Below are 23,248 nucleotides of genomic sequence, written 5' to 3'. Positions count from 1 at the left end.
TTTCTTAATTTACAGTACGTTTGCCAATCAGTTGGGCTGCCAGACTTATTTGCCATACCTTTTGCCTCATCCCTCTCAACCATACAATTTTTCAATTCCTCATCATCCAAGGGGATTGAACAGTTTTTACAGTCATTTTCTTAATGGGTGTGTGCTTATTAGTAACTGGAATAAGCAAGTTCATAAATATGTCAAGTGCAGCGTCTGGTTGCTCCTCATTACACACCACACACCAGCAAATATTCTTTACATCATCAACATATGAATCACTACAAAACGTATTGTATGACCTCTTATACACTACATTAGGCTCAGCCTTTGGAACTTTGGTTTTCCTAGATATGGCTACAATATTGCGTTCACTACATCCTATGGATTTGGATACTGCTTTGAAGCAAACTTCTGCAGCATTAGTAAATATGTGATCAATACATGTTGATGATTTAATTCCTGTGCTGTTTGTAAATATCCTGGTAGGTTGACTGACAACCTGAACCAGGTTGCAGGCATTGGTTACAGTTTGACGTTTTTTTTTGAGTGGGCAGCTTGATGAGAGCCAGTCAATATTTAAGTCACCCAGAAAATATACTTCTCTGTTTATATCACTTACATTATTAAGCATTTCACACATCCTATCCAGATACTGACTGTTAGCACTTGGTGGTCTATAGCAGCTTCCCACAAGAATGGGCTTTAGGTGGGGCAGATGAACCTGTAGCCATATTACTTCAACAGTATTTAACATTAGGATCGTCTCTAAGCTTTACAGGAATGTGGTTCTAAATATAGACCGCAACACTGCCCCCGTTGGCATTTCTGTATTTTCGGTAGATGTTATAACCATGTATGGCTACCACTGTATCATCAAATGTATTATCTAAGTGAGTTTCAGATTGACTTCATGGACCTTGTTTCTCAGGCTGCATATGTTAATATGGGCTATTTTTAGCACTTTTCTGGGTTGCTTGATTGTTTTTAATGCTTTACTGGGAAGCTTGTCAGAAGTAGACTTGCTCATGTTATTTATATTGGAGCTGATAGAGCAGGGTGAGCTGCACACAATGGTCTTCCTACTAGGGCACACCGCCTCAGTGCTAACAGTGTAACTCTGGTTCATAGGCTCATGATTACTGCTGTTACGGATACAGGTATCCTGTGTCTTTTTGTGTTTTTCCTCTCCTTCTGCCCTAATCACAGGTGTCCTGTATGTTCCTGATTGGTGGTCGTTGGGGTGTCTGCTGATTGCTGAGGTGGACCAATCAGTGGACATTCCTCTGCATTGCACCACCTGTTTCTGGTTTTTCAATCACACATCCCATTGTTTAAAAGCCGGTCAGTTGTGTTTGTTGTTAGAGACTATTTCCGTATGTGAGTATGGATACTGTGGTGTCCTGTGTTTTGTGTACTCACTCATTTGCTGGTTACTCTGTTTGGTAACTTTGTTAGACTATTTTCCGTATGTGAGTATGGATACTGTGGTGTTTTGTGTACTCACTCATTTGCTGGTTACTCTGTTTGGTAACTTTGTGTGTTTCTGGGAAAAGGGGAATTTAAGCAAGTTGCCCTTGGGCGTACATTACCCGTAGGAAGAAAACTGTCTAAAAACACTAGTTAGACCTGAGCGGACCACCCACTGTAATTTTTGTATGATTAGCAGTAGCTTAGCAGGCAAGATCAGTTTAGGGTTTGTTTACACTATTGTTAAATTTCTTGGGTCCTGCTCAGCCCTTTTTCTCAAACCTTTACTGTGTGTTCAAAAATAAACCTTTTATGTTTGACGGTAGTTTATGGTTGTCGTGTAGTTTTTGTTCTCACTGTTCCATGTCACGCTTCTAATTTGCATGAATTATGTTACGGGTCTCTTGTCCATCCACCCTAGACGTTTAAAGCCACGGGGTTCGTAACAACTGCACACAATAGCTGTAGGATCAACAGAGGTATTCAGGACAATTAGGGGGACATAAATTAAGTTACTTACATTGTGTCTGCCAAGCCCCTAGGATAATGTACATTTATGACGACTCATTGCCACAATGGTAGGGATTAACTGAGCTGGTCTTGGGTCATTGTTTCAATATAGCCTTGAAATGCGTGGACAGAGTCCAGGAGTCAAGATATGTGGTCCTCAATCCCCGGCACCACCCATACATAAAAATGTATGCACGCATGACTAAGTCGCTTTGGATAAAAGCGTCTGCTAAATGGCATATTATATTATTATTTGGATGGACTCCGTCATTCCTGTAGAGTATCTTCTGTTTCCAGAAGGTGTCAAAGTTATCTATAAAAGTGATTCCAACAGAGCTACAGTAATCTTTTAGCTAGATGTGTAATGCCAGTAGCCTGCTGAATCTTTCACACCCACGGCCCAACGATGGTACTGGACCTGAAATGATTGGCCATTTTTTGGAGTCTTTTAATGCTAAAATCAGTTCTTTAAAATCAATTTTCAGATGTTCTGAGATAGCCCTCCTGATGTCGTTTGACCCCACATGCACTATGACAGCGTCAGCTCCCTGTATCTGTTGTAGAACAGTCGGAAGCAGCTTTGTGATGTCCTGTACTCGTGCTCCAGGGTAGCACAGGGTTTTTGCATTGGGAATCGAGATGTTTCTCACTATAGAGCTGCCGATGATGACAGCTGGTGATGTTGAATGGGCCGGTCTCTCAGGCAGCCTCACGGTCTGATGAGGGTGGGAGCTCTGAGGATCTGAACCTGAGGTAGAAGCCACCGGAGAGGGAGACAGATCAGAGGATGAAGACGCAGGTACCTCCGGATCCGATCTTGAATGGGAAGCCCCTAAGGAAGACGGCACTGGAACCTCTGGATCCAGGGCGGCAAAGCCGTTTCTGGTCTGTGTCAGGTCCGGGCTTAACATCTCCAAGGAGACCCCGTTGCCAGAGGACGCTTTCTTCCGTTTCCACGGCGAGTGACGTATCTCCATGGATGGTTGGTTGGGTCGAGAACAGCTCCGTTCTCCAGGGAAGGGAGAGACCCCTTCGCGGATGGATCCCTGCTGAGCACCGGCCTGTCGGCTGTGGAGAGCCTACACGGCGGCGACACTTCCACTAAACCAGAGCAGCGTCCGACTACTGGGGTGGAAGAAAATGAAAAAGTAGGCAGGCGTGGATTCCCCAGTAGCTTGTGTAGGTTTGCTACTTGCTTGCTAAGAGTAGCCACTTCGCCCCTGTAGTCCTCTGCAAGCAAGCATTTGCTACATTGAAAGTCAGCGCGGTCCACATTGTCCCGGAACAAAGCAAAGTAAACACAGCTCCTGCAGCGCTGGAAACGTTCAATAGCGACCTCCATTTAAGGCCGCCGAGCCAGCTAGGCTAGCTGGGCTTCCATGTCTCTCCCCCTATGTGGAATCTGGCAGGATCACAGGACAGACAGCAGCGCTCACAGCAACTATGCCCAACAGAGCCGCAGTATCCAAAATAAAAGTATATCAAAACACTGTCAGCTTTATAAAAACAATAAAACGTGGTCTCTCGTTCAGCTTTCAGCGTTCAACAACAAACAACATACGTCATGCTCAGATGGAGCCCCAAAAAGGAATAACACATGGACGCTTACTCAGTACACTTTTTAAATATCATATGGTCATCACTGTATCCAGCCATCATGACTTGAGATGTCCCTAGCCATAACCCTAACCCTACATACTGTATATGTGAAGACATCTTGAGGCATCTTTGCTTGGAAAATGTTAATTCAAACAGTCAGTCAGCTCTTTTGTCTGTTAAGACGAACAGGCAAACATACTTTGAGGGTCGGTAGTTCAAGTTCATACCCAGGGAGTGGTTTCTGCCACCAGTATCACACAGTTGGATGGTGACTGTTTTCCTGCACTGCTCTCCAGGCCAGGCTCCGTCCGAGGCCAGATAGATGATGACAGACGCGGCGACTCCAGGTTGCGCAAATCCCACCTGGGCAAACAATTATAATTATTATGACCACAACCCAATGAGTTCAACTGTTCAATAATCAGTTCCTGAATGTCCCCTACTTCAATGGTAATTAGATTGCATGGTAATGATACCGGGGAAAGTATGACAACAGAAGCATGACAATACTGTGACAAACATGGCATGACAAATTGGGAGAAAGTACAAATATGTGCCGTGAAGCATAACAAATGACTGTTGGAACATTACTTTAGAGAGGGTTATAAATAGTTTGTCAAAAGTAGTGCACTATAAAGGAAAAAAAGGTGCCCCATGCATCCTCTGTGGTGGACTGGAGTACTCAACCTTTAGCCATACTGTATCTTCCTCATCATAGTAGGTCTGAGTGTACGACTGGGCCGTGCATGGAACCCATATGTCATGTGACGGCTTCTCATTCATCTCCAGGTACTGGGGCTTGCACAGCTTTAATACAAGGGGAATCGTACAGTAATTATTTAAAACCTTCGGTCACACTTTATTTGGATAGTCCCATGATATACAGATGGTTATACTATCAAGAAACTATCTGTTCATGAGCAAATGCTTGCTAACGTTACGGTTAGGGCTTTGGTTTAGAATAAGGGTTAGGGTTAGGGCTAGGGTTAAGGTTAGTGGACAGTTAGTTGAAATGTTGTTGACACCGGGAGTCCCATAGGGCGGCGAACAATTGGCCCAGTGTCGTCCAGGTTAGGGGAGGGTTTGGCCGGTGGGGGCTTTACTTGGCACATCACGCTTTAGCGACTCCTTGTGGCGGGAGCGGGTGCCTGCAAGCTGACTTCGGTCGTCGGTTGAACAGTGTTTCCTCCGACACATTGGTGCAGCTGGCTTCTGGGTTAGGCGAGCAGGTGTTAAGAAGCGCGGTTTGGCGGGTCATGTTTCGGAGGACTCATGACTCGACCTTCGCCTCTCCCGAGCCCATTGGGGAGTTGAGACAAGATTGTAATTGGAACGCAATGGCATATCACGCAATTGGGGAGAAAAAGGGGGTTAAACAATACATAAATAAAAAATTTACATCTACTAACCATCTACAAACCATCTACAAACCATCTACTTGGGACTATCCAAATAAAGTGTTACCAAACGTTCAAAACACTCAATACTGTCACATTTACAGAAAGATAACAATTGTATCCAGGAGGTGGAGGACAGGGCAGAGGAAAGCACTGCTACCTTGCTAAGCGAGGGCTCTCCGGTGGCTGCCAGGGCAGGGCAGCTGCTTTGGTCCTGATGGGAGGCTGCTGCGGTGGAGGCCCACTGGTCACTGTACCCATGAGGGGTGAAGTAACCACAGTCCTGTATGCTGGAGCCCCTCTCAAACTCCTCACACACACCATCACCCTCAAAGACGTAGCACAGGCTGGGTTCACCTGGCGGAAACAATGGCGGCAAAGATATGTGGTGACTAAGCTTGCGTCCCAAATGGCACCCAATTCCCTTCATAGTGCACTACTTTTTAAACAGGACCCATAGGGCTCTGGTCAAATGTAGTGCACTATATATGGAATAGGGTGCCATTTGGGACTCAGTCCAAATGAACAGTCTGCTGGGGGGATTGCATTGTATTACAATAAGTAGATGCTGTCATCAGAAAACATTCCCGGAAAGATGTAGTTCAATAAAGAGGTGTGACAATGGTTCAGACAGAAAATAAAAAAGCAAAGCATTATGTAATACACAAAACATTTATCATGTGTGAACTTTAACATCAGAGGCTGGATTTGGCCCTGTTAGTTACAGACAGCTGTTTGGGTAGGATATAGTTTAGTCACTGACAAGGTGTTGAATTGGCATAATTAATCCAAGGAACTATGTCTCAAAAATAAAAAGTCTAGACAATATGGAATCAAACCACATTATCATCATAGCAGGTGGTTTGGATATTGTGCACTGACGATAATATACAGTACACAAAACAACACCTGTGACAATGATAAATGTGTTTTTACTTCAGTTGTTTGTCACAGCAATATCACTTTCAGGATAATACGAGTTGATGTTCATGCTTCAGATACATTGACTTCATAATCCATTCTTGTGTTGTAGGAGTTAACTTGACAAGCATCAGAATACCCAAACATGGAAACAAATATGTGCATGACTGAGTGAGAGTGAGGCACTATCTTGAATGGTGCAATGATTCTGTTCAATTTAGAATCCGTTTTTTGCCATCGTTTTTTTCCTGCTAGTCATGCCTTTTATTCCCAAAGAAAATATAACACTTTCAGTCACGGCATCTCTGAACCTTCATGGAATAGCTTTCTTTTTTCTCCCTTGACAAAATTGAGGGGCTGTTGACGTCCTAGCTGAGTAATACATTCACAAAAGTTGCGTCCCAAATGGCACCCTATTCCCTTTATAATGCACAGCTTAATTTTCTTTTTTATTATTATGTGTATAATAATGTATCCTTGTCTTGTCCCCAAAATCATTGCTGATGCTTGAGGTGATAAATCAATTTGCCAAGTTGGGATTTAAAGTAATACTCTACCCTACTCTCCTCTACTCTGGTCAAAAGTAGTGCATGATAAAGTGAATGGGGTGCCATTTGGGACGTACACAAAATGTGCCCCTTCACTTACTTTGACAATTTGCTGAAATACAGTTTGTGAGAATAGATCATGTAAATCCATTGAATTATCGTAGTTACTCAGTAACCATTAGGACTACTTCCTTGTGATTTATATTGTGTGCCAAATGACACATTTTATTTTAAGAAAACACATTGCTTTAACTAAGAGCATGATGATAAAGGAAGTTTATAAAAGAATCCCCCAGCATGGTGGATACATTTATAGGCAACACTACAACTGTGAGGTTGACATTTGCTGTTGTTACTGTGCAATGTCTACTTTTAGCTTGCCAAGTCTCTGAATGAAAACCAGAGACAAGGCAGTGTGTCAGCTTGACAGCATTGTGTTGTTGTGGAAATCCAAACAAGCTAGCTGTAGTAAACTTACCTCAGGAAAGAAAAATACCCTTCACAATTCACATCTCTGGGTGAGTGTTGTTTCAGTCTTTGAGTTCACATGATTTTGTTTTGAATTATATTAGATTACTGTATGCATAATGCGTAGTTTGGGTAAATTGACATAGTTAAGCGCAGACTGACTACAAATGACAGTATTTTGTTTATTTATTAATTTTTAATTAAGGGGGTAGATCAGCTTTAATATTGCAGACAGATTGTAGCTTCCATCAATGTAATTGTCTGCATAATTTCCAATCCATCATATATATTTTTGTAAATATATACTGTATATACACAGTACCAGTCAAGATGTGATCAATACATATTATCCAGATACTGACTGTTAGCACTTGGTGGTCTATAGCAGCTTCCCACAAAAATGGGCTTTAGGTGAGGCAGATGAACCTTTAGCCATATTACTTCAACAGTATTTAACATTAGATTGTCTCTAAGCTTTACAGGAATGTGGTTCTGAATATAGACCGCAACACTGCCCCCGTTGGCATTTCTGTATTTTCGGTAAATGTTATAACCATGTATTGCTTCCCCTGTATCATCAAATGTATTATCTAAGTGAGTTTCAGATTGACTTCATGGACCTTGTTTCTCAGGCTGCATATGTTAATATGGGCTATTTTTAGCACTTTTCTGGGTTGCTTGATTGTTTTTAATGCTTTACTGGGAAGCTTATCAGAAGTAGACTTGCTCATGTTATTTATATTGGAACTGATAGTGCAGGGTGAGCTGCACACAATGGTCTTCCTACTAGGATACACCACCTCAGTGCTAACAGTGTAACTCTGGTTCATAGGCTCATGATTACTGCATACAATAGCTGTAGGATCAACAGAGGTATTTAGGGAAATTAGGGGGACATTTTAATCAGGTCAACATTCACAAGGCCGCAGGGCCAGACGGATTACCAGGACGTGTACTCCAAGCATGCACTGACTACCTGGCAAGTATCTTCACTGACATTTTCAACATGTCCCTGACTGAGTCTGTAATAGCAACATGTTTCAAGCAGACCACCATAGTCCCTGTGCCCAAGAACACTAAGGTAACCTTCCTAAATGACTACAGACCTGTAACAATCACATCTCTATCCATTAAGTGCTTTGAAAGGCTGGTCATGGCTCACATCAACACCATTATCCCAGAAACCCTAGACCCAGTCCAATTTGCATACCACCCCAACATTTTACTTCTGCTCTTTTTCTCTCAACACTTTTTTGTTGTTGTTTTATTTTACTTTTTTATTAAAAAATAAATGCATTGTTGGTTAAGAGCTGTAAGTAAGCATTTCACTGTAATGTATTCGGCGCATGTGGCCAATAAAATGTGATTTAATTTGATTTGATTTAATTTGATTTAATTTGATTTAACCGGTGCCCCCGCACATTGACTTTGTACCGGTACCCCCTGTATATTGCCTCGCTACTGTTATTTTTACTGTTATTTTACTGCTTTTATTTTTTACTTATCTATTGTTTACGTAACACTTATTTTTCTTAAAAATGAATTGTTGGTCAAGGGCTTGTAAGTAAGCATTTCACTGTAAGGTGAAATGCTTTTTATTTGATTTGCAGAGGATACGTTCATTAGAGTTAACTACACCTCAGATTGCAGCCCACATAAATGCTTCACAGAGTTCAAGTAACAGACACATCTCAACATCAACTGTTCAGAGGAGACTGCGTGAATCAGGCCTTCATGGTTGAATTGCTGCAAAGAAACCACTACTAAAGGACACCAATAAGAAGAAGAGACTTGCTTGGGCCAAGAAACACGAGTGATGGACATTGGTTTGATGAGTCCAAATGTGAGATCTTTGGTTCCAACCACTGTGTCTTTGTGAGACGCAGAGTAGGTGAACGGATGATCTCCGCATGTGTGGTTCCCATCGTGAAGCATGGAGGAGGAGGTGTGATGGTGTGGGGGTGCTTTGCTGGTGACACTGTCTGTGATTTGTTTAGAATTCAAGGCACACTTAACCAGCATGGCTACCACAGCATTCTGCATCGATACGCCATCCCATCTGGTTTGCGCTTAGTTGGACTATCATTTGTTTTTCAACAGGACAATGACCCAAACCACAGCTCCAGGCTGTGTAAGGGCTATTTGAACAAGAAGGAGAGTGCTGGAGTGCTGCATCAGATGACCTGGCCTCCACAATCACCCGACCTCAACCCAATTGAGATGGTTTGGGATGAGTTGGACCGCAGAGTGAAGGAAAAGCAGCCAACAAGTGCTCAGCATGTGTGGGAACTCCTTCAAGACTGTTGGAAAAGCATTCTGCATGAAGCTGGTTGAGAGAATGCCAAGAGTGTGCAAAGCTGTCATCAAGGCAAAGGGTGGCTACTTTGAAGAATCTAAAATCTTTGTTTAACACTTTTTTGGTTACTACATGATTCCATATGTGTTATTTCATAGTTTTGATGTCTTCACTATTATTCTACAATGTAGAAAATAGTAAAAATTAAGAAAAACCTTTACTTGGCTCATCGCACTCTAGCGACTCCTTGTTGCAGGCAGGGCGCCTGCAGGTGGATCTCGTTCGTCAGTTGAACGGTGTTTCCTCCGATACATTGGTGCGGTTGACTTCCGGGTTAAACGGGCGGGTGTTAAGAAGCGCGGTTTGGCGGGTCATGTTTTGGAGGACGCATGACTCGACCTTCGCCTCCCGAGCCAGTTGGGGAGTTGCAGTGATGAGACAAAATCGAAATTGGGGAGAAAAAGGAGGTAAAATACAAGAAAAACGTATTCAGACCCTCTGCTATGAGACTCGAAATTGAGCTCAGGTGCATCCTGTTTCCATTGATCATCCTTGAGATGTTTCTACAACTTGACTGGAGTCCACCTGTGGTCAATTGAATGGACATGATTTGGAAAGACACACACCTGTCTATATAAGGTCCCACAGTTGACAGTGCATGTCAGAGCAAAAACCAAGCCATGAGGTCGAAGGAATTGTCCGTAGAGCTCCGAGACAGGATTGTGTAGAGACACAGATCTGGGGAAGGGTACCAAAACATTTCTGCAGCATTGAAGGTCCCCAAGAACACAGTGGCCTCCATCATTCTTAAATGGAAGAAGTTTGACTCTCCAAGACTCTTCCTAGAGCTTGCCGCCTGGCCAAACTGAGCAATCGGGGGAAAATGGGCCTTGGTCAGGGAGGTGACCAAGAACCCGATGGCCACTCTGACAGAGCTCTAAAGTTCCTCTGGCGAGAACCTTCCAGAAGGACAACCATCTCTGCAGCACTCCACTAATCAGGCCTTCATGGTAGAGTGGCCAGACAGAAGCCACTCCTCAGTAAAAAGCATATGACAGCCCACTTGGAGTTTGCCAAAATTCACCTAAAGACTCTCAGACCATGAGAAACAAGATTCTTTGGTCTGATGAAACCAAGATTGAACTCTTTGACTTGAATGCCAAGCGTCACGTCTGGAGGAAACTTGGCACCATCCCTACGGTGAAGCATGGTGGTGGCAGCATCATGCTGTGGGGATGTCTTTCAGCGGCAGGGACTGGGAGACTAGTCAGGATCGAGGGAAAGATGAATGGAGCAAAGTACAGAGCGATCCTTGATGAAAACCTGCTCCAGAGCGCTCAGAACCTCAGACTGGGGCGAAGGTTCACCTTCCAACAGGACAACGACCCTAAGCACACAGCCAAGACAACGCAGGAGTGGATTCGGGACAAGTCTCTGAATGTCCTTGAGTGGCCCATCCAGAGCCCAGACTTTAACCCGATCGAACATCTCTGGAGAGACCAGAAGATTGCTGTGCAGCAACACTCCCCATCCATCCTGACAGAGCTTGAGAGGATCTGCAGAGAAGAATGGGAGAAACTCCCCAAATACAGGGGTGCCAAGCTTGTAGAGTCATACCCAAGAAGACTCGAGGCCAAAGGTGCGTCAACATAGTACTGAGTAAAGGGTCTGAATACTTATGTAAATGTCATATTTCTTTTTTTTATTTGTAATAAATTAGCAAAAAACATCTAAAAAAAGATTGATGAGGGGAAAAAAACATTTTAATCCATTTTAGAATAAGGCTGTATCGTAACAAAATGTGGAAAAAGTCAATGGGTCTAAATGCTTTCCGAATGCACTGTATCTCTGAAGAACATCCAGTTTTGATTTCTATTTGCCAGATATTTTTAACTGTGCTATTTCACAAAAGTTCTGAAGCTATATACATTTTATGGAAACAGTATATTTTACATGAGTTATCTTGTTGTTTTTAGTCCCACCCTTCAGCTCCACTCAAACCCTCCCATCTATCTTTGAACACCATCTAGTTTGGATTTCTATTTGCCATATATTCTTCAACTGTGCTGTGATGTTTCACAAAAGTTCTGAACCTTTCTACTCTCATAGTTTCTACAAATTATAAATGAAAGCTACATTTTGCAAAAAATATTAAAAGTACAAATGACAGTATTTGTGATATGAAATCAGTGCATGGAGCTAGTGCGTGGAGCTAATGAAGAATGTGTTTGTTTTCTATGTTTGTGTTTTGCTTTTCGTGTATTGATGTGAATATTGATGTGTATATTGATGTGTATAGTGTATATTGATGTGTAATGATGTGTTTGATGTTTATACAGGGCTCATCTGTAAAAAAAAAAAAAAAAATCCCTGTAAAAATAAAGGTTAAATAAAATAAAAATGTATTCAAATGTGTGTGATAAGTGATTACTCTTTACTTAGTTATTTAGTTACTTACTTAGTTTACTTCGTTAGTTTTGTTAAGTTGTGACCTGTCTTGACTTACACTAATGTTCAACTTAATAAAGGCATTTTGACTGAGCTTGAAATGAAGCTTCTGCTTGCAAGTACTGTTTCGCTTGAGTCCCATCAACATGTGGTGTATTCATTCCGCAAAACGTTTTGCAACAGAAACCCTTTACTCTCAAACGGAAATTTTTTTGCAATGAAAACATGAGTTCCTATTGGTCAAATTCAGGTAGGTCCCTCCCTGTTTCTGTCATTTGGTTCTTAAACGGTAAACGGTTTCCGTTGCAAGACATAATGAATACACCCCTGGTCTAGTTGGGCTTCTGTTTTGGTCATTCCACAGACTGTAGACTGAGACCAGGATTAGGAGAGTGGTCTTGTATGTTCTTCACTCACCATTGCAGTTGAAGCCTGACTCCATGTGGCACTTCTTAGAGCAGCCATCACCATCCAACAGATTGCCATCATCACAGTCCTCTGTCCTACAGACACAGAGACAGCAAGGATCAGTAATCTCCATAGTCCATACACTTTCATTACAAAAACACACATCCTTTGATTTCACTACATTCTCCACTTAGAGAGACCAATATGTATGACCTATATGAGTATACTGTAGTTTGGCTTCACTTGCACACTTGCTAATGTAGGCTCAGCCCTTATTTGTGATCTCTGTTACCTGGAGTTGCATGGCAAGTGGTTCAGGAACACAAGGAATGCACAAAGGACAATGCCCAAGGACTAGTCAGCCCTTCCCCCTCTAAGGGGCCAAAATGTAACTCTCTGTTATAGTATTCAGAGGACTGACTATTGAATATGATAGAATAATACTATAGTTGTTCACTGAGGATAACTCTGATGCTATTTATATGGATGTATTATATCTGTGGTAACTTGTATCTGTACAGGGTGAACTCTGAATTACTCTATGCAAAAAGGTTTTATTGTCTTCTCAGGAATTCTGTCTAATTTACAGTGGGGAAAAAAAGTATTTAGTCAGCCACCAATTGTGCAAGTTCTCCCACTTAAAAAGATGAGAGAGGCCTGTAATTTTCATCGTAGGTACACGTCAACTGTGACAGACAAAATGAGAAAAGAAATTCCAGAAAATCACATTGTAGGATTTTTAATGAATTTATTTGCAAATTATGGTGGAAAATAAGTATTTGGTCAATAACAAAAGTTTCTCAATACTTTGTTATATACCCTTTGTTGGCAATGACACAGGTCAAACGTTTTCTGTAAGTCTTCACAAGGTTTTCACACACTGTTGCTGGTATTTTGGCCCATTCCTCCATGCAGATCTCCTCTAGAGCAGTGATGTTTTGGGGCTGTCGCTGGGCAACACGGACTTTCAACTCCCTCCAAAGATTTTCTATGGGGTTGAGATCTGGAGACTGGCTAGGCCACTCCAGGACCTTGAAATGCTTCTTACGAAGCCACTCCTTCGTTGCCCGGGCGGTGTGTTTGGGATCATTGTCATGCTGAAAGACCCAGCCACGTTTAATCTTCAATGCCCTTGCCGATGGAAGGAGGTTTTCACTCAAAATCTCACGATACATGGCCCCCTTCATTCTTTCCTTTACACGGATCAGTCGTCCTGGTCTCTTTGCAGAAAAACAGCCCCAAAGCATGATGTTTCCACCCCCATGCTTCACAGTAGGTATGGTGTTCTTTGGATGCAACTCAGCATTCTTTGTCCTCCAAACACGACGAATTGAGTTTTTACCAAAAAGTTATATTTTGGTTTCATCTGACCATATGACATTCTCCCAATCCTCTTCTGGATCATCCAAATGCACTCTAGCAAACTTCAGACGGGCCTGGACATTTACTGGCTTAAGCAGGGGGACACGTCTGGCACTGCAGGATTTGAGTCCCTGGCGGCGTAGTGTGTTACTGATGGTAGGCTTTGTTACTTTGGTCCCAGCTCTCTGCAGGTCATTCACTAGGTCCCCCCGTGTGGTTCTGGGATTTTTGCTCACCGTTCTTGTGATCATTTTGACCCCACAGGGTGAGATCTTGCGTGGAGCCTCAGATCGAGGGAGATTATCAGTGGTCTTGTATGTCTTCCATTTCCTAATAATTGCTCCCACAGTTGATTTCTTCAAACCAAGCTGCTTACCTATTGCAGATTCAGTCTTCCCAGCCTGGTGCAGGTCTACAATTTTGTTTCTGGTGTCCTTTAACAGCTCTTTGGTCTTGGCCATAGTGGAGTTTGGAGTGTGACTGTTTGAGGTTGTGGACAGGTGTCTTTTATACTGATAACAAGTTCAAACAGGTGCCATTAATACAGGTAACGAGTGGAGGACAGAGGAGCCTCTTAAAGAAGAAGTTACAGGTCTGTGAGAGCCAGAAATCTTGCTTGTTTGTAGGTGACCAAATACTTATTTTCCACCATAATTTGCTAATAAATTCATTAAAAATCCTACAATGTGATTTTCTGGATTTTTTTTCTCAATTTGTCTGTCATAGTTGACGTGTACCTATGATGAAAATTACAGGCCTCTCTCATCTTTTTAAGTGGGAGAACTTGCACAATTGGTGGCTGACTAAATACTTTTTTTCCCCACTGTACATTGGTCTCATACCCGACACAAGTCTTTAATTGCTGTGACACCCTGTGGAGATTGGGCCTTGGTGGTCAGGTTACTCTGTAAACTTGGTATCATTTAATTGGTCAATGTTTGTTGGTTTTGGGTTGAAAGGTTACACCTTCAGATGTTATAAATTGAAATAAATGCCTTTGTTCTCTCTCATCATGTATCCAGGCTTCCTGGGCATCTAAGCCTCTGGCTTAATAGGCATCTCTTTATTCATGCTTTGTCTTCTAAGTTAGCCTTAGAAGTATGCTTTGTAATGCTTGTTAATGCTTTGTAACTTAAGATTTATTTCTTGTATGTGAATCCATTCATTGTACAATGTTAATTTAAAATCCTCCTTTGATATAGACAATTCTATTTGTACTTGAAACTGTCCAGAGTAATGAAGGTGGACTTGTTTAGCATGATTACATCATTGCTGTGTATCAATTAATAGTATTAATTAATGCATATATTATGGGCATTTTCATTCTACTGTTGGTATGGTCTACAATGGATGAGAGAAAAGAGAACATACAGCTGCCTTCAGAAAGTATTCACACCCCTTGACTTATCCCACATTTTGTTGTGTTACAGCCTGAATTTAAAATGGATGAAATTGAGATTGTTTTATTACTGGCCTACACACAATACCCCATAATGCCAAAGTGGAATTATGTTTTTCATTTTTATTTATTTTATTAAAAATGAAAAGCTGAAATGTCTTGAGTCAATAACTATTCAACACCTTTGTTATAGCAAGCCTAAATAAGTTCAGGAGTAAAAATTTGCTTAACAAGTCACATAATAAGTTGCATGGACTTGCTGTGTGCAATGATATAGTTTAACATGATTTTTGAATGACTACCACATCTCTGTACCCCACACATACAATTATATTTAAGGTTTTTCAGTCAAGCAGTGAATTTCAAACACAGATTTAACCACAAAGACCAGGGATGTTTTCCAATGCCTCGCAAAGAAGGGCACCTATTGGTAGATGGGTAAAAATAAAAATAAAAGCAGACATTGAATATCTCTTTGAGCATGGGGAAGTTATGAATTACACTTTGGATGGTGTATCAATACACCCAGTCACTACAAATATACAGGCTAATTCAGTTGCAGGAGAGGAAGGAAACCGCTCAGGGATTTCACCATGAGGCCAATGGGGACTTTAAAACAGTTACATAGTTTAATGGCTGTGATAGGAGAAAACTGAGGATGGATCAAAACATTGTAGTTACTCCACAATACTAACCTAATTGACAGAGTGAATGAAAGGAAGCCTGCACAGAATACAAATATTCCAAAAAATGCATCTTGTTTGCAACAAGGTACTAAAGTAATACTGCAAAAAATATGGCAAAGCAATTACCTTTTTGTCCTGAATAGTGTTATGTTTGGGGAAAATCCAATACAACACATTACTGAATACCACTCTCCATATTTTCAAGCATAGTGGTGGCTCCATCATGTTATGTGTATGCTTGTAATCGTTAAAGGACTGTGGTGTTTTTAAGGATAAAAAAGAAACAGAATTGAGCTAAGCACAGGCAAAATCCTAGAGGAAAACCTGGTTTAGTCTGCTTTCCACCAGACACTGGGAGATGAATTAACCTTTCAGCAGGACAATAACCTAAAACACAATGCCAAATCTACACTGGAGTTGCTTACCAAGAAGACAGTGAATGTTCCTGAGTGGCCGAGTTACAGCTATCACTTAAACCTCATTTTAAATAAATTTGCAAAAATGTCTAAAAACATGTTTTCACTTTGTCATTATGGGGTATTGTGTGTCAATGGGTGGATAAGAGCGTCTGCTAAATGACGTAAATGTAAATGTAAGAAAAAAAAATCTAGCCATTATGAATTCAGGCTGCAACACAACAAAATGTGGAATAAGTCAAGGGGTATGAATACTTTCTCAAGGCACTGTATCTGGGATGTGAATACTGTGTAAACTGACTGACCCATTGAGTAGTCCGTCACCGCAGTAGGCAGCTCCATGGGTGTAGAGGAGAGGTGGGGAGAGCTCACTGAGAAGACCGTCTGCTTCCACCTGAACTCTGTACTGGTACTCCATGTCCTTTACAATGTCACTGTTGGAACAAATCAAAACATGCAACATTCAAGTATAAGCAGATTTCTAAATACATGTTTGTCTCATGGAATTGTATTACTTTAGTACTAAAGATATAATTGACATTTCAGATTATTTCCAGGTGGAATTGTTGCATAGAGATACAAAATGACTAAACTATACCGATAGCTATTATTGTCAAAGAACGATTTTGAACAGCAAGGTTAGATGGAAACGACACAGTGCACAAAGATACACAATAAGAAACAGATTGTTCTTGTGTATCTGTGTCCAGAGTCACCTAGTCATCTAAGCTTGCTGTAAGAAGCAGTGACCTTAAACCTAAACAGGAGGTACGGTGGGTACAGTGATATCATACCTCCTGTCCCAGAGCTATTGACCTGTTTTAGTCAGCTCCAAACTATAAAAAGAGCCTACCCTTGATTTCCCGACAGCACTACTTAATTACCATTGTCTCTGGCCAGCTGTAAAGAATGCCTACAAAAATGCACATCATCTACTCTCTCAGACGTGTCGGATTTCCTCCCGCTACAAATTACCCTTATTAATTATGGATCAACTGTAAGAGCCTGCTCTATCTAGCATTCCACCGGAGGAGCCTGTGTGGTTTTTCTTTACAGGACATAGACTTAGGGTCGTTTTGGGAATGATACATTTACATTTTACATTTTAGTCATTTAGCAGACGCTCTTATCCAGAGCGGCTTACAATTAGTGAGTGCATACATTTTTCATACTGCCCCAGTTATTAATGTCCAAGTCAAATGTTTATGAGCCACGAGTTAGCAGAAACTAGGCTATGAGGGTCAGGGGAGAATTACACATCCGTGTTCATGGATTAACGGCATAATTTTATCCTACTCCTATTTCACCCCAAAAGTGTTTTTTTTCTCTCCTAATGGACCAAAAATGAGAGTCTATTTTTAAGGATTAGGATATCAAGTGCAAAACCAACTTGTTTTGCCAGCTATACCTCTTGGTGGCAGTGTAGACTCACAGTTAGCCACAATTCTTAGCCTTTCTTTCATTTCTCTCCTGCAATGCACTCCATTTCTCTCTCTTCACCCCCTCCTCCAAATGACAGGCCTCTCACTTATCATATACTAACCATGATGAGCATACAGTACAGAGCCTTCAGCGGGAAGAAATGGCTGAGGAACAGCTCCAAAGAGCCACAGGTGTTTACTGTTTCTGCTGGTCACATTTGGTTTATATTCCAGAGACTGCCTTTCCCCAACCCCAACCTCTCTGCCCTCCTCTTCCCTCCACATAACTTAATTCCCCTTGGTTTTTACATCTTTTTGCACTTACAGCCGCTTGTGGAACTTTTAGAGATGAAACCAAATGTATTCCTCAATGTGACCATTTAAGCACATCCACCTACTTCTGCAAGTGCTTGAAAAGCAACAACATCCCAGAAAGTGTTTGTGGAAAATTATAACATCATTCACAAAAAATTGTGTATGACACTAATACCGAATACAAGCTGACTCTAATGACTAAAAGTAAGCTAGAACAGAATGTAAAAAAATTATAAGGTGGGAAATGGTTAGGGGACTGACTTCTGTTATGTGTAATGCAAAGCTGGATGCAGATAATCAATTTAACACCTTTTCTCACCATGTGGGATTAAAATGGTTTGACATACGCCGGAATCCTCTGAAAACGTTTTATTGAATAAGGCCCTTGATGTTGATTTGGATCAGTAGCTAGTGCTAAGAAGCATGTTGAATACATTTGGTTCTGTGTTGCGAAAACTGTACCAGACCAAAACACTTGAGAATGATGAATATCTTAGCTTCTGGGGCAACAGACGATTGCATTGTATGGTCTTTGTAAGTGACATACTATAAATTATACTTTGATCGTGTTTTTTTTTGTGTGTGTGTGTATTCTTAGGTCCACTTCTTGGAGCAGTGGTACATGACCTCAAAACAATACATCACAGGAGAACTTTCCAGACTAAGGTCAAAGTATTTGCCGAATTCCAGAGTGTGCGGCTACATATATCTGTCAGTGTCAATCTTACTGTACCTGTCTGTAAATGTAAGTAGAGTTTGCTGGACCAAATCGCCTGAAAACGGTGGTTGCCGGACAACTCGGTAGATCAGAGGCTGGCAACTGGAGCAGAGAGGATTATGGGTGCCAGAAGTAAGCAGGATAGCATCAATCTCCATCTTCTCATCAAAGGTGCTCAGTTTGACAGCTGCCACCCTTTTTTCGGTGTGCACATGTAGGGTGAGGGGCACATCACAGAAGACGTGCTGTGGACCCATATCTAGAGACTCGCCTGTGTCTGTTATTAGCTCGATGTTGGCGATCACCTGGTTATCTGTAGAGACAACATGGTGGATAATCATCAGCTGTATAATCAAGCAGTTCCAGAGTAGTGCACATGCTTGGCCCTTTATTTATTCATAAATACCTAGGACAAATACTTGGTATAACTTCACATTACCTGCTCAGATGAACAGCGAAAGCATTATCATTCAGGTAGACACAACGTGTGGCTTGTATTGTGGAGAGTTTCAGCAATGCTAAATGTACACTGTTGGAGACCACTAAAATGAACCCAGGACCCACCGGCTGAGATGTAGGTGACCCACACAGTGAGGCTGTCAGGGACCACAGGGTGGAGGAAGCGCAGCATCAGGACGCAGCCCTCGGTTTCAGGGCAGGGAGACGTCACGTTTGCATCATACAGGCTGAGCTCTGGACTCCAGGCCTGTAGGCTGGGCTCACAGGGCTGGTATACATCTGGAGGGCCTGTAAACGCACACACACGCACACACACACTGGTCTTACAATATATACACCTACTGTATATGCTTCCCAAATGGCACCCTATCTCCTTTATAGTGCATTACTTTTGACAAGGGCCTATAGGGGTCTGGTCAAATGTAGTATACTATATTGGGAATATGGTGCCATTTGGGATGCAACCAAAGAAAGGGAAAAGTTACAACAGATATAGCAGATAGGCCTATAACTTTTTTCTACATCCAAGCCTTCTTAACTGATGACATACACAGTACCTGCCCACCCACACTTGTAAAATGCAGAGAGCTAGAAGGTTATTCATTGGTTTCAAAGATACTGCACTAATTAAAGACAACATTTTTTGTCATTTAGCAGACGCTCTTATCCAGAGCGACTTACAGTTAGTGAATACACAATTTATTTTATTTTTTATTTTTTTATACTGGCCCCCCATGGGAAACGAACCCACAACCCTGGCGTTGCAAACGCCATGCTATATCAACTGAGCTACATCCCTGCCGGCCATTCCCTCCCCTACCCTGGACGACGCTGGGCCAATTGTGCGCCGCCCATGAGTATCCCGGTCGCTGCCGGCTACGACAGAGCCTGGATTCAAACCAGGATCTCTTGTGGCACAGTTAGCACTGCGATGCAGTGCCTTAGACCACTGCGCCACTCAGGAGCTCAAAGACAACAAAGTGCCTATCTCTACTAAGGTTGATCTCTACCATGATTTGAATCACTGAAAAACCATTACTATATTATTATTAAAGAAGAGGGCTACTAGAGAGTACCAGCGATGTTCTGAGGGAGAAACATACAGTAAATAGAGACTGGGAAAATCACATGAACTGGTTGTGGACTGGACAGGTATTTTCCAAACCACCCTCTGGAACACAACATCCCCAGGTGCAACTACACAGGAAAGGAATCCATGCCTTAATTGGGACAGACAGGGCTCACAAAACAATTTATAAAGCATGTTAATTTCCTCTGTGGTAAAAGAGGAACAGGAGCAGGTCGTGTGTCTCAGCAGAGCACTGAACTAAACTGCCGGATGGAGAGGGATAGAGGGAGAGAGCCTGCAGCACCCAATGTGGCTCCTTCACATGTGTGGATTTGTGCAGGGTAAACATCAGCACGCCAAGTCAAACCATAAAACTAAATTGGTCAGATAAACAGAGAAAGGCCTCAACACAGGCCCAGATTAATCACTGTATCAGATGTGGCAAACAGCTCCCACAGGAAGCCTAGTAGGAAAGCCTGGTGCTTCAAGATCTTTGTGTATCATCATTCATACTTTCAGCAACTTAACCATGTCACTACTTTGCCCTTTCTCAAGATTAAATAGACTCCCCAGGTCTGGAAATTAATGCTTGGGTTTCAGTGGAGGAACACATCAAAGGGAGGATATGTTTCTTGAAAGGAATGATGTAGCCTAGATACAGTATTTTACCTGAAGTAAATGTTCTATGCATGTTTTATTAATTTATTAAATGTTTAAAAGTTACCTAAATCAATTTAGGCGCCTGCATTTCTAAAATTATGTTTAATTATGTTTAATTTGTAAAAGGGTAACACTGGTACTGGGGTGGAACATTTTGACTGGTTTGGACTTCTACACCTAAGCCGTGATCTAATGCCAACCTAGTCTCAGAGGAAAACATATAATATTTTACTAAAATCCATGCCCCTCAATTTAGTATGATATGTTAATTTACGTTAGGTTACATTACATTGGGCTAACAATGTAATAGCGGTTGTACAATATAATACAAATTGTAGGACGTATAGTATCCTACGTGTTGATCGTTTAGTATGATATATTAGGTTCAACGGCTTTAGTATGATATGCTACGTTTGACTGCTTTAGTATGAAATATTGTGTTTGACTGCTTTAGTATTATATATTACATTCAACTGCTTTAGTATGATATATTATGTTTGCCTGCATTAGAATTATATGCTACGTTAGGTTAGGGTTAAGGTTAGGGTTAAGAGTTAGGTTAAAGGGTTAAGGTTAGGGTTAGGGGAAGGGTTAGCTAACATGCTCAGTATTTGCAAAGTAGATAAAAAATAGTAAGTATTATTTTTTAATATTTTTTTTTATATACAGTGGGGAGAACAAGTATTTGATACACTGCCAATTTTGCAGGTTTTCCTACTTACAAAGCATGTAGAGGTCTGTAATTTTTATCATAGGTACACTTCAACTGTGAGAGACGGAATCTAAAACAAAAATCCAGAAAATCACATTGTATGATTTTTAAGTAATTTTTTATTTGCATTTTATTGCATGACATAAGTATTTGATCACCTACCAACCAGTAAGAAATCCGGCTCTCACAGACCTGTTAGTTTTTCTTTAAGAAGCCCTCCTGTTCTCCACTCATTACCTGTATTAACTGCACCTGTTTGAACTCGTTAACTGTATAAAATACACCTGTCCACACACTCAATCAAACAGACTCCAACCTCTCCACAATGGCCAAGACCAGAGAGCTGTGTAAGGACATCAGGGATAAAATTGTAGACCTGCACAAGGCTGGGATGGGCTACAGGACAATAATAGGCAAGCAGCTTGGTGAGAAGGCAACAACTGTTGCCACAATTATTAGAAAATGGAAGAAGTTCAAGATGACGGTCAATCACCCTCGGTCTGGGGCTCCATGCAAGATCTCACCTCGTGGGGCATCAATGATCATGAGGAAGGTGAGGGATCAGCCCAGAACTACACGGCAGGACCTGGTCAATGACCTGAAGAGAGCTGGGACCACAGTCTCAAAGAAAACCATTAGTAACACACTACGCCGTCATGGATTAAAATCCTGCAGTGCACGCAAGGTCCCCCTGCTCAAGCCAGGGCATGTCCAGGCCCGTCTGAAGTTTGCCAATGACCATCTGGGTGATCCAGAGGAGGAATGGGAGAAGGTCATGTGGTCTGATGAGACAAAAATAGAGCTTTTTGGTCTAAACACCACTCGCCGTGTTTGGAGGAAGAAGAAGGATGAGTACAACCCCAAGAACACCATCCCAACCGTGAAGCATGGAGGTGGAAACATCATTCTTTGGGGATGCGTTTTTGTAAAGGGGACAGGACGACTGCACCGTATTGAGGGGAGGATGGATGGGGCCATGTATCGCGAGATCTTGGCCAACAACCTCCTTCCCTCAGTAAGAGCATTGAAGATGGGTCGTGGCTTGGTCTTCCAGCATGACAACGACCCGAAACACACAGCCAGGGCAACTAAGGAGTGGCTCCGTAAGAAGCATCTCAAGGTCCTGGAGTGGCCTTGCCAGTCTCCAGACCTGAACCCAATAGAAAATCTTTGGAGGGAGCTGAAAGTCTGTATTGCCCAGCGACAGCCCTGAATCCTGAAGGATCTGGAGAAGGTCTGTATGGAGGAGTGGGCCAAAATCCCTGCTGCAGTGTGTGCAAACCTGGTCAAGACCTACAGGAAATGTATGATCTCTGTAATTGCAAACAAAGGTTTCTCTACCAAATATTAAGTTCTGCTTTTCTGATGTATCAAATATTTATGTCATGCAATTAAATGCAAATTAATTACTTAAAAATCATACAATGTGATTTTCTGGATTTTTGTTTTAGATTCCGTCTCTCACAGTTGAAGTGTACCTATGATAAAAAATTACAGACCTCTACATGCTTTTTTTTTTTTTTTTTTTTTTGGGGGGGGGTGGATCAGCTTAATATTGCAGATAGATTGTATCTTCTATCAATGTAATTGTCTGCATCACTTCCAATCCCCCATGTTTATTTTTATTTTTTATATATATATTCCCCTTTATTACTTTTCAACCCCACCATCCTTTCCCTACTTGGAGTAGATTAGTGAACAACAACGCCCAGGCCTCTACTTCCGGTCTATACTTACTATCTACTATCTACACCTTATGGACAGAGTTAATTTTACAATAATTCTATATCTATATATATATATATATATATATATATATATATATATATATATATATATATATTTATTTATTTATTTTTTTGCTCCTGAACTTATTCTACTCTCAACCTCTCCGATCATTTTCATGACGTCCATCCCGTTTGCTTCTATATGCCATATCTTTCTAACTGTGCTCTTTCCCAAAAGCTCCCAACATACA

At 41.6% G+C, this 23,248-nt stretch overlaps 1 protein-coding gene across 1 annotated transcript in view; it reads right to left on the bottom strand.

Annotated features, from left to right (window-relative positions):
- The window catches only part of LOC311146749 (pappalysin-2-like), a gene marked incomplete at its 5' end in the record, with an annotated part of 83,220 nt that overhangs the window by 24,074 nt on the left and 35,898 nt on the right, over nucleotides 1-23,248 (bottom strand). The window contains 7 exons of the mRNA XM_084183313.1: nucleotides 3,795-3,930; nucleotides 4,255-4,374; nucleotides 5,125-5,321; nucleotides 12,063-12,148; nucleotides 16,222-16,350; nucleotides 18,386-18,683; nucleotides 18,935-19,117. Of these exons, the coding sequence (XP_084039439.1) occupies nucleotides 3,795-3,930; nucleotides 4,255-4,374; nucleotides 5,125-5,321; nucleotides 12,063-12,148; nucleotides 16,222-16,350; nucleotides 18,386-18,683; nucleotides 18,935-19,117 (1,149 nt within the window). The remainder of the gene's footprint in view (nucleotides 1-3,794; nucleotides 3,931-4,254; nucleotides 4,375-5,124; nucleotides 5,322-12,062; nucleotides 12,149-16,221; nucleotides 16,351-18,385; nucleotides 18,684-18,934; nucleotides 19,118-23,248) is intronic.

This window comes from Coregonus lavaretus (genome assembly GCF_964263955.1).
Source record: "Coregonus lavaretus genome assembly, chromosome: 19".
Taxonomy (NCBI): Eukaryota; Metazoa; Chordata; class Actinopteri; order Salmoniformes; family Salmonidae; genus Coregonus; species Coregonus lavaretus.
This window is presented reverse-complemented; position numbering and strand designations above follow the sequence as displayed.